The sequence below is a fragment of the Dicentrarchus labrax genome, unplaced genomic scaffold, assembly GCF_905237075.1.
Source record: "Dicentrarchus labrax unplaced genomic scaffold, dlabrax2021, whole genome shotgun sequence".
NCBI lineage: Eukaryota > Metazoa > Chordata > Actinopteri > Moronidae > Dicentrarchus > Dicentrarchus labrax.
The window spans coordinates 14,992,459-15,007,829 of record NW_026136707.1 but is presented as its reverse complement, the minus strand read 5'-3'; the positions used below and the strand labels follow the sequence as shown (position 1 = coordinate 15,007,829).

Genomic DNA, 15,371 nt, shown 5'->3' with positions numbered 1-15,371 from the left:
TGGAATGCCTGGGATTGTTTGATTGACACCGACGGAGAGCCAATGAGAGGTCGAGTTTACGTCTCGTGGCCAATAGTAAACAGTCAGTACTTTGTACTGGAACTTTTTACTGAAGCCAGACTCGAGACATCGGGGCTTGCACCTTACTTTTTTGCACACAGAGCTCTGGAAATCATGCTTGCAAAGTACGAAAACATCCGAGATGCTGTGAAGTCTCTTATTACCGGTTTCTGGATCACTTTTGGCGTCTGTTCCGTAGGTGTTCACGGCCAGGAGGGTAAGAAAAAGCCTCTTTTATTGACGCTTTTGATAAGATAAAGAATGTGACGCGAGAGTTTATTTCAAATATCTTAGCCTACTGCTACTACTCCTGGTTACAAGCAGCTAAAAACAGTTTATTTGAACTTAATTGTATAGTTTTGTATGTAGTAACATGGTCCTACAGCATATACCGATACAGAAGTCTTTAAAAACATCCTTTGCATCCTACCTAAGTTAGAGTCAGTCAGCATACAAACACCCTGCTATCGTTTTATACATTTTAAATGAGCAGCTATTAACTATTAATTAAATGGGGTTTGCCATTACTCTGTAATACTCTGTAATGTACACGCCCAGAAGGTTTTGACATGCTTCTACTTTTAAGATATGAACCACAATAAAGTTATATTAGTAGGCTATACAAATACTGGATCTGTTCTTTCTGTCAGTGACCAAATAACTGTATTTCCAAACGAAGTAGCTGCAAAGGTCTTCCATGTGTGTCATTGTAGCATTCTTTACATACTCTTCCCCTGTGTATGTTTACCTACTGATCCCAGCTAGCAGCTTACCTTTGCCACAGGTTGTTCTGTTTTTTTTCCAAAACAGCAGTGAGGTCCATGTGCAGTATGAATCATAGTGAACATATATACACAGACAAATAGTAAAAACAATGTTCTGCCCCACAGACTCTGACTGTAACACTCAGCCATACCATAAATCTTTTTTTGTTGATTTTTGTCCGTCTCTGGGGCTTTGGTTTCCTCACATCGGAAGATGATTAAGTCCAGGGTCAATTACTTATTCTGAATCACACTGTACTTGCTGGCAAGTATGCAAAGGGGCTGTTGGTGGGGCCAGTGTATGGGGGGGGGGGAGAGACATTTTAGCCACAGTGTTGTAACATTGTGATTGACACACAAGACAGGATAAGGCAATGTAGTGACAGGTAGCACAGGTGAACATCCTGTCTGCCAGTGTGGACCTGTAAGGGCCTGCCAGAAAAAGCCTCAAGTGGAAAACAATGTCACTGGGCTGCTTTTGATTGACTGTCTGCTATCCTGCCACCCAGTTCGGCTCCAGTCTTCTGTAATTCACCTTCTAGATTTTGTAAACTGGTCAGAACAGGCTGAACATATCCTTTTCTGTATGAAACTGGAAACAGACTGGAGACAGACTGAAGGTGAAAGGGTTCAGTGAGCGGGGGAAGATTGCCGGCCACCCAGAACGTCTCCAGCATTGCAGCCTTTTTGGCCTCCCACCGGAAGGTGACAGATCCATGCTCTGTTGCCCACGGCTACAGTATGTCGCTGTGGCATTTCCAGGGAATCCTTTGGGGGCTTGAGGAGGGGCAATAACATCCAAAGGTTTGTGGTATTAGGAGCTGAAGAGCTGTCAGGAAGTAGGGAGGGGGGAACGGCTGGTGTGATGCAGGATGTGTGTGTGTGTGTGTGTGTGTGTAACACAGGGTGAGTGGAAGGTTATCCTCCTGTTTGCCCTAAAGCAAATCTCCAGGAGCCTTATATGGAAGACAAGGACAGGAATGATGTGTAGGGGTTAGACTGACCATGGTGCCTTTTTCAGGTTTTGACCATTCTTGGAACACGTCACCACTTGACATTTTGGTTGTGGGTTTTGGGTCTGCCGCCCCCACGGCTCTCATCTCTGCGTGTGAATTGACTCATTTATTTTCTGGGACCCAGAGGTATGTTGGAGGATGTAAATATTTGTGTTTTCCGTTCCAGTTGAAGTATTAGTCACAGCAACCACCGAGGTCAAAGGATGTAATGAATCAACAGACAAGAAAATATTATTCATTGAGAAAGTAATTAAGCTTTAAAGAGTATCTTTTGCAATATATGCAGTGTACAGGTCATTGGTCTTTGGGGCTGATTACTTCCCTCACTGGCTAGTTGTGTCATCTCGCAGTTGTCAGAAGAGTATAAACATGCCCTGGTCTGCTGTGCATGTTCAGAGGAGACTTATTACTCATCTGTCCTGAAATACATGAACAAAGCCCTTAATATTATGTGGATTTAATTAAGAATGACGAAACTGTCTGCGGTTATGTGATTTTGGCTTTATTTAAGCTCAGGGTTTTTAGCTGATAACTCTCAGACAGGAACAGATGTTTTAGATTTAGACTTATTAGTAATAAAATACTTTGATATCCACCAGCTGTGTAAGAAATAAATATTTATTATTAGTCAGTCCCTGTAAAAAGGATTGACAGCATGCTGATGATGATAATGATTTATTGTCAGATCAAGTCCAAAATTCTTATTTCTTCCCTCTGCTCATGTTGTCAATAGAGCTGCTATTGACAGCATACATACATTTAACATAACATTACGACCACCAAAGACAGTATTGAACCCTTTAACATGCATTTGATCTGGGATTAAGCTCCATATTTACGTTTAGAATTGACTGGTGCACAAATGAGTGCTTCAGTCTAACCTTGTTAAATTGTGGATCCCTGTATGTCCGCTTGGATGGTAACAGTTCGTATTCACTGTTCAGGACATGGTTGGGGTCAGAGACAATGTTGTTGGCCAGCCTGAATATATTATTTAGTAGGTTGATTCATGGAGTTTCTCAAGTGGTTGGCCTTCAGTCTTTGAGCAGATTTTCATTTGGTTTAGTAGTTTTGACTTTAAAGTAGTGGACAAACATTTATACCCTATGTCATTACAATGTATCACTGAAACCAATAGGCGATTCATCAATTAGTGGATGATTAATAGACATTTTGATAATCAATTGTTGACAATTAACATTTATCCATTAACTAAATGATTATTGAGAACATAATTGACTAGATGAATCCATAATGAAAATAATAGTCACAATCCATGAACACTGTAAAGTGAATTTTGTCATCAAAACTTGTTTATAATTTACAAGAATTAAAAATGTGTGTATTACATTAATGATTTCATTTAAAAACACTAATAAGTTTGAACTTTTGCTGCTGTCAAATTGTCAGCCAGTGCTGAAAAACTGAAAATGGTTCAAATGGTTAAAACTACGACCACCTTTTGTGAAAAGGTTATTGACACCATGTGACTCTTCATTAGAATGTGGCCTGCACTTCATTTTATGATGAAACTGTCCCTAAACATGTCCTAATGTGTGATTTATTTTATGGTACTATCTTATCCCTTCACAGCCTCCCTATTGTACTTGTATTGTTTCAGGTAATGGCTGTGGACATACAGTGCTGGGCACAGAGTCTGGCACGCTGGCCTCTCAGAACTATCCCGGCACTTACCCCAGTAACACCTGGTGTAAGTGGAGGCTCCGTGTGCCACAGGGGCGCTCGCTTCGACTTCTGTTTGGGGATTTTGACATTGAGAGCAGTCCAGGCTGCGGCAATGGCTCTCTTGTGATCACAGACAAGAACGGAGAACCCAGTCTGGGTAAGCTCGCTCGCCGCTGATGGCATACAGTTTTTTTTTTTTTTTAAATGCAGGTTAAAACAGAAGTGCTCTCATGTCTCCCTTTCTGAAAAGACCCGCTGATAGACTTTTTATGTTCCGTGTCATTACTGACGTTCACCCAGCCGTGATTGTGGAACACACACAGGATGCCATTCCACTGACACACTGACAGGAGAGGCAAACCCAATTTCACAACAGACATTATGTACGTCTTTCAACCAGGTGTATCAAGTCGTGTCTTGAGGACATAAAATGCACCAAAATGAGGCTCGAGAGATTCAGGAGATAGAAATATTCTGTTATGCTTGTGTTTATTATCGGATTCCCTGGAACTCGGCTCGTGATTTCTTTTTGTTTGATGGGGAGGTGTTCTTACATGCAGATTTTCCATGTGTCTACACAGCTCTGCTCTTTACTGTATAGCTGTAGGTATGGGATGCAAACATGACAGGAAAGCACTAGTAGGGTTAGACTGAATCACCTACATCTGTTGGTATATGCTGACAATATTCCACTTTTCAAGAATGTAATATGTTGTGTGTGCTGGCGCCTGTATACAATAGTAATTAAAATCAACATTTGCGTTTGTGTGATTTGTAGTTTGTGGGTCTGCGTGTTCACAGGTCCAGTGTGTGGGAAGCTTGATGTATCACAGAAGAATGTGACGCTTAAAACCAATGAAGTGACAATAAGCTTCAAGTCAGGCCCGCACCGATCTGGACGAGGGTTTCTACTGTCCTACGCCACAGATCAGTATCCAGGTATGATATTTGTAATGGGTTGATTACTATTTGTGAAGGGCATACATAGTTATAATAAGTATGTGACTGTTGTTGTCTGTGGTCACATTGCTGTTGTATTGTTACTGTAGCTGAGCACGAAGCTCAGCTTTACGACTGCCCAATTTGTAGTTTGAATTAAATTTTAAAAAATTGCTCATTTACAAGTTTACACTGGTGTCATTTCATCTTGTGAACATTTGTCCTTGTGCATGTGCGCTTGTGTGCTGTTTGTGTTTGTGTGTGTGTGGTTGTGAGTGCATGAGTCACTTCTTATTGGCATTCAACCTCCATCGCTATCTTTGCTCCAGCGTGTTTGCTCAGAAAGCAGGAGTCCTCTCTCAGGCTGAATGGAGTGAGGCCTCAGGCTTCAGTCTGTAGCTTGGAGTGAATTTCTTTTACACTCCCCCTCCTCTTTATCAGCCCGTTAACCACTGAAAGCCCACCACCATCCTGTGTTTGTCGCAACCCAGAGGCTGTTGATATAGCCAAGTCCACATATTTGAACTCTCCCTACCGATGCAACAACAGGTTGTAACATGTGCACATACGTTTATTTAGGAATTTAAATCCAAATTTAATGTTTCTAGATTGTACAGATTAAATAACAGTATGATACAAAGGTTATGGTTCATCCTGTTCATCCTTTTAATAACCGTGTGTTCTTGTTTAGTCTGCATGCTAGTCTATACTTAGAGATAGTTTCCTTTTCTTTTTCTCTGCATGTCATCTGTATTGTACTGTATGTATCATAGTTTCCTGTTTTTTACTGAGTTGTTTATGGAATCCAGCAGTGTCTGGAGCTAAGCCCATGTCCAGACATACAAACCACTGTCTGTTAACTGTGATCACACTAGGGGCCATTCGCTGTACTCGTGAACTGTGACAAAGTCACAGTAACAAAGGCTTTAGTCACATCAACAACAGTGATGAGCGCTCATCCCCTAATATAGCACACTTAGAACATGTCTCACACAGAATCTGTTTGTGTGTGGTTGAGTGAATGGGGGGTGGTGTTACGTAACCCTGAGATACTGGATCCCACACCGTTCTATTCAAGTCCACCAATGCACACTATTCAAGAAAGTTTTGATTAATTTAGTTTAATTCTCAATTTTTAATACACCCCTTTCTGTTTGGATGTCACAGATCTAATTTCTTGTTTACAACGAGGATCTCATTTTAGCTCGCAGCATTTGAGGTAAGTGGTTGACCTCTACATTTCCCGTCATAGAATCTGTTTCAGGACAACAGGATTGTGTCTCATGTATTTCTGATGTTCCTCAGTGTGTACTGCCCTGCTGGATGTAGGAATGTCACAGGAGATGTTTGGGGAAACTCTGAACTGGGTTACAGAGATGTAAGTAAACCCTGTTTTATTTAAAGCTGTATTATACTTTTATGAGCAAGTTCTGATTCGAATGAATGTATGATAGCGCTAAATATGTCCTTTCCCTTACAGACCTCGGTCCTGTGCAAGTCTGCAGTCCATGCTGGTGCTGCATCTGATAGTCTGGGAGGTCATGTCACTGTGAATCGTGGGAGAAGTCTTACACTCTATGAACCATCCTTTGCAAATGGAATCCTTTCAAAAATGTGTGTCTGCTGTATATTCGTTCAAAAGTTCAAAATGAGAGATTGCACTAGTGTCATAGTTGCTGTTGCTCAGAATTAGTTAATTCTATGTAGCTGACCTTTTAACTCTCCTCTTTTGACAGGGGTTCATTATCTGAAAAGAAGCTGCTCTTCAGCAAAGGTACGTTCAAGACCTGACATTTATCACTACATGTTAGAATTTTTCAAAGGCCATACCCAGTGTTTGTGCATGTTTTAACCCATTCACTATAGGTAACACATTGTTTACATTCCTGCTTCTTATTTCTCAAGAATATTCCTGACATCCATAAGCTTCCATTCCTTTCACTATAGTATACACTTGTTTATTTATGCAATTAATCACAGTGAAAATCCTTCAGCAAAGAAAAGTTTGGCAGTGAAGTATACATCATTTGTAGTCAAGTGGGTTAATGTTGCTGTTTTTAAAAACACTCTGGGACACATATTGAACCACTTTCATTGGTCCATCCTTTCCTCTGGTCCTTGAACAGAATGCAACAACATCCTGAGTGTCTCTGGTTTAAATGCCTCATCTTTCTGGGATAAAAACAACCATCAGCACACAATGCTCTGGTCCTCCAGAAACATGGGTTCCAGCCGTGAGTTCCTACCCTGGACAGCCGGCAGTAATGATCAGGACCCGTGGGTGGAGCTGGAGCTGAGTGATAGAAGCACTATCACAGGTAAACATATATATATATATATATATAACATATAACATATGCTTACTTAAAATATTTGTAATATACTTTCATGAAGCAGTTTGAAGGATAAGACTGACAGTGTTCTATATTTTTCCTATTGTCAATAAAATACCAAACACTGAACAATGAATTTATCCAATTAAGAAGCGTTATGTTTGTATCCAAAGCTCTATGTAGGTCATTCCTATGTGTCACTGACGTCCATTGTTGTCAAAAAATGAATAAAAATGCAGCAATGAGCCACATTTGTGCACTGGTGTTCCATGCACATGGCCATAGTAATTGTTTTTTACTCAGTCCCACAAACATCATCCTGCTGCCAGAAATACTCGCCATACTCTAATGTTTAACAAAAGAAAACTTTGTGCTCTGTGTTAATTTTCAGGGATAATAACAACAGGATCCGACGAGTACTACATAGAATCCTACATTCTTCTTTTCAGCAAGGACAGGAAAAATTGGAAGCTGTACAAAGGTGCCCTCAGCAAAGAAAAAAAGGTATGCATTGTACTGTGCTCACTGATGTCCACTTGATGGTTGTTATTGAGGCCAACAGAGTTTACACTGTAGGCTTCCTGGTGTTCTCTGTGAATGAGTAACTTGGTTGTTATGGTCCCCAGGTGTTTCAGGCCTATACCGACGGCCACCTCAGGGTTGTCAACAGCTTTTTCCCTCCTGTGGTGGCTCGGTTTGTCCGCCTACAGCCACTGAGCTGGCACGACCGAGCTTCAGCTCAGGTCCAAGTCCTCGGCTGTTCTGTCTCACCAAGGTCACGCCCAGCCACTGGTGGGTATTCTCACTGCATATCCAGAATAAACTTAATCTGTTTACATGATCTTTATGGCAGTGTGAAGTCATATTTGTACTTCTAACAGGCTCTCCGTCCATCAAAGTTAACATGGGTACGCCACGCCCGAGCCCCACTCCCACTCCCACGGAGGGCCCAGTGTTAGTGGAAACAAGACTGAGTATGTATTTGTATCCACCTTGTAATTTTAACATTTTTACAATGAGGTTTAATGCCAGTCTATTTTAGCAAGAACACATGTCAAATCAGTAAAAACAATGCTCTACTTTCTCTCACATTCACCATTGTGTGCGTTGTAATAAACTGCATTCCTTCCTCACACCTGTACAACTGTTTACTCACTCTGACTCTTTCTGTCCTGCAGGTTCTAGTCAGCCAGTAATCGTTGCAGTGGGAGTTGTCCTAGCGCTGTTAATGTGTGGCAGTTGTTTGTTGGCTGGAGTCTGGTGGAAGCGGAGGTACTTTATTTTAATTATTTTGACCTTCAGAATTAAAAGTTTCCACATACTATAACTGCAACTGATTTATTGTTATTTATATAATTGTAACTGTCAATTTATATTAAAAGCTGTTATTTTATGTATGCCTGAGTACATTTGTGGACTGGCACTGGTTGATGATGATTAGGGCTGCAACAAAAAATTATTTTCATCATTTATTTATTTATTTGCTGATTCTTTTTTTGATTGATATTTTTGGCATTTCGATAAATTGACTAATTGTGTCAGCTCTTGTTGCAATGCTCCGGTAGTCATAGCAACAGTATCAAGTATGTACAAAACTTTAACGCTTCGTGTTCATCTTCTCCATTATAGGAAAAAAGATTCACAAATGAAGTACTCCTTACCCACAAGTAAGTCAAGTGCTCTTTGACCATTTAATGGCATTTTTTGTTTCGTTGTTAAAAAGCCTCTTGACTATGTGTGTTTTTGTGTCAAGTAGGCTGTCAGAGTTTCCAGGCAAAGAGTCTCCCCTGCCCACAATCAGAGCTTATCTCCTACCCTCTGGAGAGAAATGCCCACGATGCTCTACCCAGCCCTCCCCTTAATGGTGAGAAATATCTTTTCACTGATGCACCTCTGTTTTACTACCGTTATCAGCTGCTGCCTTGTTGTTTTTTTCATGGCCCATTCAGAGTTTACTAGTGATCTCAAGTTGTGAGCTGCCTTCCCTCCTCCATGTTTCTTGCTCTTACAGTCTCTGGCTTCAGTGGTCAGTTTGAGGAGCTCATGCCAGGCCTGACAGGCAACCAGCTCTCTCCACGGGCTGTCCATTCTTTCCCTTGGCTCAGCCCATCACCCAGTCGCAGTATAAACATTCCTTTCTTTGGTCCATGGAGCCTCCCTGAAAGAGACCCTTTAATTGGAGCTCGATAAAGGGCGCTGAGCCTCTCCCCCCCCACCACCACCAGCCCCCCCCAGTAAGGGGGCCCTTCACTGAGAGGTCCAGTGATAAACAGGACAGAGGGTCAAACCTAAGACAATCAAAGCCCTCACTAAAGCCTGTCTAATTAAAATAGCTCTGGCTCTGAGGCTCCCTATGGGCTCTTGAGTAAGGTCTAGGCCTCCCACACCACTGCCTCTTCTGCGGGGGCGAGGTGTAGTTTCTGGTCGCGTCTGAGTGCTACGCTGTCTGCCCCCGTCCTTGTGATTAGAGGAGACATTGTTGGTGGCCAAGCAGCTCATGCAGGGACTCATCATTGGCCTGGTATGAGACTGCTATGAGCAGAAAAGAAGCATTTCCCAGAAAGTGCTGTGTAAGATACAAATATGCAAATTATCCTTTTTTCCTCTTAGTGAAAGGATGCTGCTACGTGGTAGAGCAGTTTTGTTTTGACCCATTTAATGTCATTTTCCCCATTTTTTATCACAGTAATGGAGTATTACTGGAGATTCAGCAGTATATTTTAAAGCTCATAAATTGTCTGATATTTTCTTGCCATACTGTCCGATACTGATGCTAATATGCATTTTGTAAGAGTAGAAGATGTATAACTAAAATGGATAAAGCTTTTCTGTCATGCCTGTTTCTAAATGTGTGTAGAGATTCATTCTTGACCTTAGAAAAGCACATGCTGTAAAATAAGTCCAAACTCAAAGGATGCTTACTTGTGTAGTGTAGCTATCCAGACACTATCAGCTCATAGGTTGTGAGATACGTTACTTTTAATTGTTAATGAGATTATACTTATGGCTACTTAATTTGATAGCTATATTGGGTGACGTTGATGGATTCAATCAAACGTATTTACAGGGGAAACTTGCAGTTGAAGGTTTCTTTCGTAGGAGTGTCTTGTTTACAGGGATATGTAAAATAAGTTGCATCATAAAGCACTCGCAACCAAAAGTCATCGCTACAAGGTAACAAATCAATGGTAACAAGGACAAAGTAATCCATTAAGACAATCACATTCAGCTGGTAATATCTTCACTAATTAAGGCAAACTGTGAGAAACTTGCAATAAATACACTTAGAGAGTAAACGTTAAATGAGAAGATTGATACCACTTTCATATCTGGCTGTTAATAAAAGTGTGCAGCCGGTAGCTTAGCTTAGCACTAGAAACAGGAAAACTGCTAGCTTGGCTCTGGCCAACAGCAAGAAAATCCACCTACCAGCACCTCCAGAGTTCTCCAGTTAACACATTATTTCTCATTTGTTTAATCCGTACAAAAAGTGTAAGTGTGAAAACAAATGTGTCACTTTACAAGGGGTCACTTGCTGCACTTTTTCTTGGCTGGCACAAGTTAAGTTACTTCGTGGAGTCTCCGCTGGTTGCCAGGCAACTGTTCAGAGCTGACAGTACCCATGTAAATGATAGTACCACAAATTGAAAAAATATATGTAATATTAATACTGGACTGGTTTTTGGTGGTGATTTTAGCTGATACCCATGCCAATGTTTGTTCCATCTCAAATTAATAGAATTACTATCTCATACTGGCTTTGACTCATTGTTTTATTTTTTCCAGACTATGCCGAGCCTGCTGTTGCAGCTATTGGACAGAAAGTTGGGTCAACATTTAGACCCTCCTCAGATGAGGGCTACACCACCCCCTTCACTTTCAACCATTATGACACTCCTGGTAACCTGCCAGAATACGCAGAGCCTCTTCCCCCGGAGCCTGAGTATGCCACCCCATTCAGTGAGCAGCTTTCTGAGTCACACGGACCTCCTATACTCGCACCGACGGCTGGTACCAGGACAACATCCAGCCACGCTCAGTATGACTGCCCGTCACATAGGATGCTATCCAATGGCTACTGCACTCCCGCTCTACATGCCAGTGGCCCACGACCAGTCAGTGTGGTCTACGCTGAGCCCAAGCCATGTGACTCTTTATTACGCAAGCACACATACGAGGAGCCCATGTGAACACAGAGAGCTCAGACAAGAAGAATAAAAAGACTCTCCTGGGCTAAAATGTGTGTTGATACTAGAGGACCACTTTGGGTGATCTCAGGTGGACACTAAGTTGGACAGTGTTGTCCAGAGTGTACTAATTCTGACAGCTGAACGTCCAGTGAGTGATGTACCCAATGTTGAGAAGTCACTTTGGACCACTATGCATATATGAGGGTACACCATTCAGTACACAATGGTTTGAGAGCCATATGGATGCAAACGTTTCCTTCCAGGAAGTATGAAAACATCCTGTGAAGCACAAAGAAAAAGAAGGTTCAGTCGTCGTGTCTCAGAGATACTGTTTATTGATGAAATGTTTAATCACAAGCTGCACTTTCAGAAAACACATACAGCAATGTGTGTCTATTTAACAGGTTAATGCAAAAAAAAAGTGTATTAAATGTTACTTGTCCTGACAAAACATTGTATTCACAATGTGTAATTTCAATATGTTTTGTAAACAGAAAACATTTAAGAAGCACTCAATTGTACACTGTAACTAAGTGGTAAAGATTGTTGCTATGATTATGTGTAACCACTAGGTGGCTCTCTTGAGCTTTAAACATTTAACAATAATGTGATTATTTGTCTGCTGGTTCTCTTTCCTCAGATAATTGTTACATTGTCCATTTCTAACACACACAGTAAAGTAACAAACACTGGTTTAAAATAAATGCTTGGATTATAGTGTAATACACAAAGGCACAACAGGCAAGGGGGTGTTGTGATTAGGATGGAGGACTTTACTTCACATGGACAAGAGCCCCCATGGTTCAACCTACTGCAGTATCCTTGAGCCAGGCACACATACCTCAACCGAACTCCAGAGCTGTTGTCATGTTGTTGCCCACCAGAATTAAAAATATTTTTTGTTTCCTCTGCTGGGTTAAGAGTATCACAAAAACATAACATTAAAAACAATCCCAGCATCCTTCTTGTTTTTTGTTGGGCTTTTGCCGCTGTGCAGAAACTTTACCACAAGTGACAAACACTCAGTAAAATTAACTCCTTATTTCATACTTACTTAATTTTCTATGCCATGCAAAGTCCACTGGATTGTCTTATATTTTGTAAGGGAAATAAAGGTATTAAAAATATTAAAGAACGTAATTTAAATAAACTTATATGACTGTTGTTGTTCACACTGATAATCTTTAGAGGCAAAATACAAAATAACATAGAAAACTGTACTTTTTCCTATTAAAAGGCAGTACGTATAATAATATTCAGGTGGCAGTGGTAGTCCTCCAATACATCTGAAAATGTTCCTAAAAGACCCTAAAAAATGTCATTTGTTGTGCCACATTTAGCGATCAGTCTGCGAACCTCTTCCACTGCTGAGTAAGGCACAATAAAACAACTGTATTAAGAAATATACTTTAGAAGTTGGTTTTAAGGTTATTTTTAAGATCGACTTACACCCTGTAGCAGAGATGAATCTGCACAAACAGGGAAGTGGACACCTCGCTAGAGAAAAAAGTCAACCAATCTGAACTTCTATCAAATCAGAAATCTCTGCTTGAAAACCCTTCATGGTGTTACAAATTTGCAAATGAAAAACTACATGAAAATCTATATAACAGCTTGGAAGTGAAGCTATATCAACTTAAAATGTAATAAAAAAAAAAAAGAGTAATAACACTTAACTACAGAGTATATTTCACACAAATGATTTCAACACTTTTTTAAACTTATTTACTCTGTGGTTTCCACATTCGTTTATGTTCAGCCTGTTTTTAAATGAACCAACATTAATTCACTCTCCACCGTTATCATGGACCCTCTCGTTTGTGCTTAACTCTTTCCTCTGGCCCTCCTCCTCCTCCTCCTCCTCCTCCTCCTCCTCTCTCCCCTCAGAAGAGTAGTGCATCAGAGTCTGGTGTCTGTTCCTGGACGGGGCATCCTTAAAACACAGGCCACAGTCTTCACATGCGTACAGAAGCCCCTCTCTGTTACTGCCTGGATTGGCTCCCTCTGACTGAGATTTGCCCTCGTTGCTGCCGAGCAGAGTCGAGCCGGGATGAGCAGCAGTTGACACAGGGGAATCTCTGGAATTTGGAGCGGTCTGCGAGTTGCTATCCGGGCTGTTGGGTGTGTTCAGCCCAACACCGGGCAGAGGAAAAGTCCTGGGACGCCCAGGTGGATAACCACGGCCTGCTGGTCCCCGAGTTGCACCCCCAGCTCCAGCTTCTCCAGTGTGCTCGGGGGCCAGGCCGTGGACTGTGCGGTAGTGAAAGCGGATCCCAGAGCGGTTGGAAAAGCCTTTCCCACAGAGGCTGCAGATGAAGGGCCTCTCTCCTGTGTGGATGCGGGTGTGAATCTTAAGAGCTCCGGACTGGGTGAAACATTTCCCACACTGGCTGCAACGGTAGGGTTTCTCTCCCGTGTGGGTCCTCTGATGGGCGCGGACCCCTGCCAGATGGGGAAACCCCCTGCCACAGAATCCACAGGAGTACGGCCTTTCACCGGTGTGAATGCGCCTGTGGATCTTCAGTGCCCCCGACTGGCTAAAACTCTTCCCGCAATCGGAGCAGGAGTAGGGCCGGGCGCCGGTGTGCACATTGAGGTGTATGCGGAGGTTGCTGTGTGAGTTGAAGGTCCTGCCGCACTCCGTGCACAGAAAGCCAGCTGGTTTGTGGGCGTGCTCAGCGCGCTGGTGCTGCAGCAACTGAGATGGTCTGGAAAAAGAAGCAGAGCAGTGCATACAGGGGTGTAGCGACAACATGCTCGTAGCCGCCCTGCCTCTTTCCTCTTGCTGCTGAGCAGGCGTTTGTCTGTGCTGGTGGTGGCACACCTGGGTGCAGGTGGGAAAGGACCGCTGGCAAGGCAAGCAGGGAAAGGGGGCAGAGATCTGTGGAGGATGGGAGTGGGCAAGCTGAGGGCAGGGTAAACAAGAGGTTACAGGGCAGTGGTGGTGATGAAAATGATGATGGGCGTGGGTGTGGGAAAACGGGGAGTCTGCACCTTCCTGGTGGCTCAGGATCTGGCTGCAGGTCTGGAGGCTGCGATGGCAGCACAAGCAGGGAAACATAGAGACGTGGGACAAGGAGGACGCTCTGGAAGGTGGAGTGTCGGAGTTGTGGTCTGGGCTCCGAGTCCCTCTGTCTGCCTCCTCCCTCTGCAGTCGGCTGGTCGTCGTACTCTCTGGCTCGGATCTGGCGGTGCTGCTGCTCGGTTCGGTGTCCGGTAAGTGGTGGCATACTGCGTCCGGGCGTGGCGGCGAGGACAAAGACTGTCTGGGTTTCAAAATCTCAAAGGAAGACGGGGAAGTGGAGTAAGGGCAGCCGGGGCAGGTGCAGGCATAATGCAGATCTAGGCATACAAGAAACATGAATTAGAATCACACAAATACTATGAACATCTGCACAAATGAATAAATAAATAATAATGTTTATTTCTGAGCTCTAACCTTCTCTCCTGTCTCTGGTCTCTCGCTTCCTCTGTGGCGCCCCGGGCTGGATCTGTCGGCCCGGCTCTGTCTCTGACTTATCCCGGGTAGGTCTGGGTTGTTGTAGAGGTTCCAGTGAAGCACCTTTGAACCCCAGAGCCTCACCCCCGCCACCGGCAGCAGCCACGCCCCACGCCGCGTTTAACACATCTGGCTGATCCTTGGAGGCGTTTCCAGATGTGATGAGGTCAATGAACTGATGCATCTCCATCCAGGAACACTGACCATGCTGTAGGAAGTACAAGGCAGAGTTGGCACAGTCTTTTTTTTTTTTTTTTTTTTGGTGTTAAGAATAAGCAAAAGTGAAAAGGCTTAATCGCTGCTTGACTTTAGCTGAACACACTGGTTTCTCTCAAAATCCACTGATTCAAATGTCGTCTACTTACAATGTCGCTACACTTGTCTTTGTCCATGAATTGAAACAAACGCTGGTGCTGTCGCCAGATCGACGGGTTAGCTTTATACGAGCGGCTTCAATATGGCAGACACTGGGCTTCAAAACAACCAGAGCAAGAAATACTGCACATGTTCTTTATTAGATGATAACAGCTCCACTGCGTCCTGATCCCGTTAAAGCAGCTCGTCACCTAGCAGACTTTGTATTTCCGGGTTCTCCGATCATGTGACTAGTCTTCCTTTTTTTTTTTTTTTTTTTAGGCCTTCTTCTCGCTTAAGACATATTCACTTAAAAAATATCAAAACGTGTCAACGAAACGTAAAAAGAAGTACAAAATATTTTTTAAAATAACATTAAGTAATACAGGCAGATAAGCTGATAAAGCCCTTTTGTTAATAGCAGTTCTAAATCTAAATAATATGTTATTTTAAGAAAACAGAGAGGAGCTGTTTATATCCAAAAACCTTGCATCTAGGAATATGGTAATTGGGAAATAATGACATTTAGG

At 42.6% G+C, this 15,371-nt stretch overlaps 2 protein-coding genes across 3 annotated transcripts; one reads left to right on the top strand and one right to left on the bottom strand.

The window, feature by feature from the left end:
• The first annotated feature begins 100 nt into the window (after window positions 1-100).
• si:dkey-34d22.1 (discoidin, CUB and LCCL domain-containing protein 1) lies at window positions 101-11,599 on the top strand. Of its 2 annotated transcripts, none has more exons than XM_051406539.1 (15): window positions 101-277; window positions 3,462-3,683; window positions 4,328-4,465; window positions 5,633-5,684; window positions 5,771-5,843; window positions 5,946-6,079; window positions 6,202-6,239; window positions 6,592-6,783; window positions 7,190-7,302; window positions 7,425-7,590; window positions 7,680-7,772; window positions 7,977-8,070; window positions 8,428-8,465; window positions 8,552-8,662; window positions 10,585-11,599. In XM_051406539.1, exons 1-15 carry the CDS (start codon window positions 175-177, stop codon window positions 10,986-10,988), a joined length of 1,971 nt encoding a protein of 656 aa, XP_051262499.1. In that variant the 5' UTR covers window positions 101-174; the 3' UTR covers window positions 10,989-11,599. The 2 variants fall into 2 exon arrangements, with proteins under 2 accessions (XP_051262499.1, XP_051262500.1); XM_051406540.1 differs by having other exon boundaries at window positions 102-277; window positions 8,555-8,662.
• On the bottom strand, window positions 11,306-15,077 carry si:ch211-79k12.2 (uncharacterized protein LOC568844 homolog). Its single transcript, XM_051406541.1, has 3 exons — window positions 14,853-15,077; window positions 14,428-14,695; window positions 11,306-14,330 (listed from the first exon to the last, which is right to left on the bottom strand). The coding sequence occupies exons 1-3, from the start codon at window positions 14,877-14,879 to the stop codon at window positions 12,775-12,777; spliced, it is 1,851 nt and encodes a 616-aa protein (XP_051262501.1). The 5' UTR covers window positions 14,880-15,077; the 3' UTR covers window positions 11,306-12,774.
• Window positions 15,078-15,371: the final 294 nt, after the last annotated feature.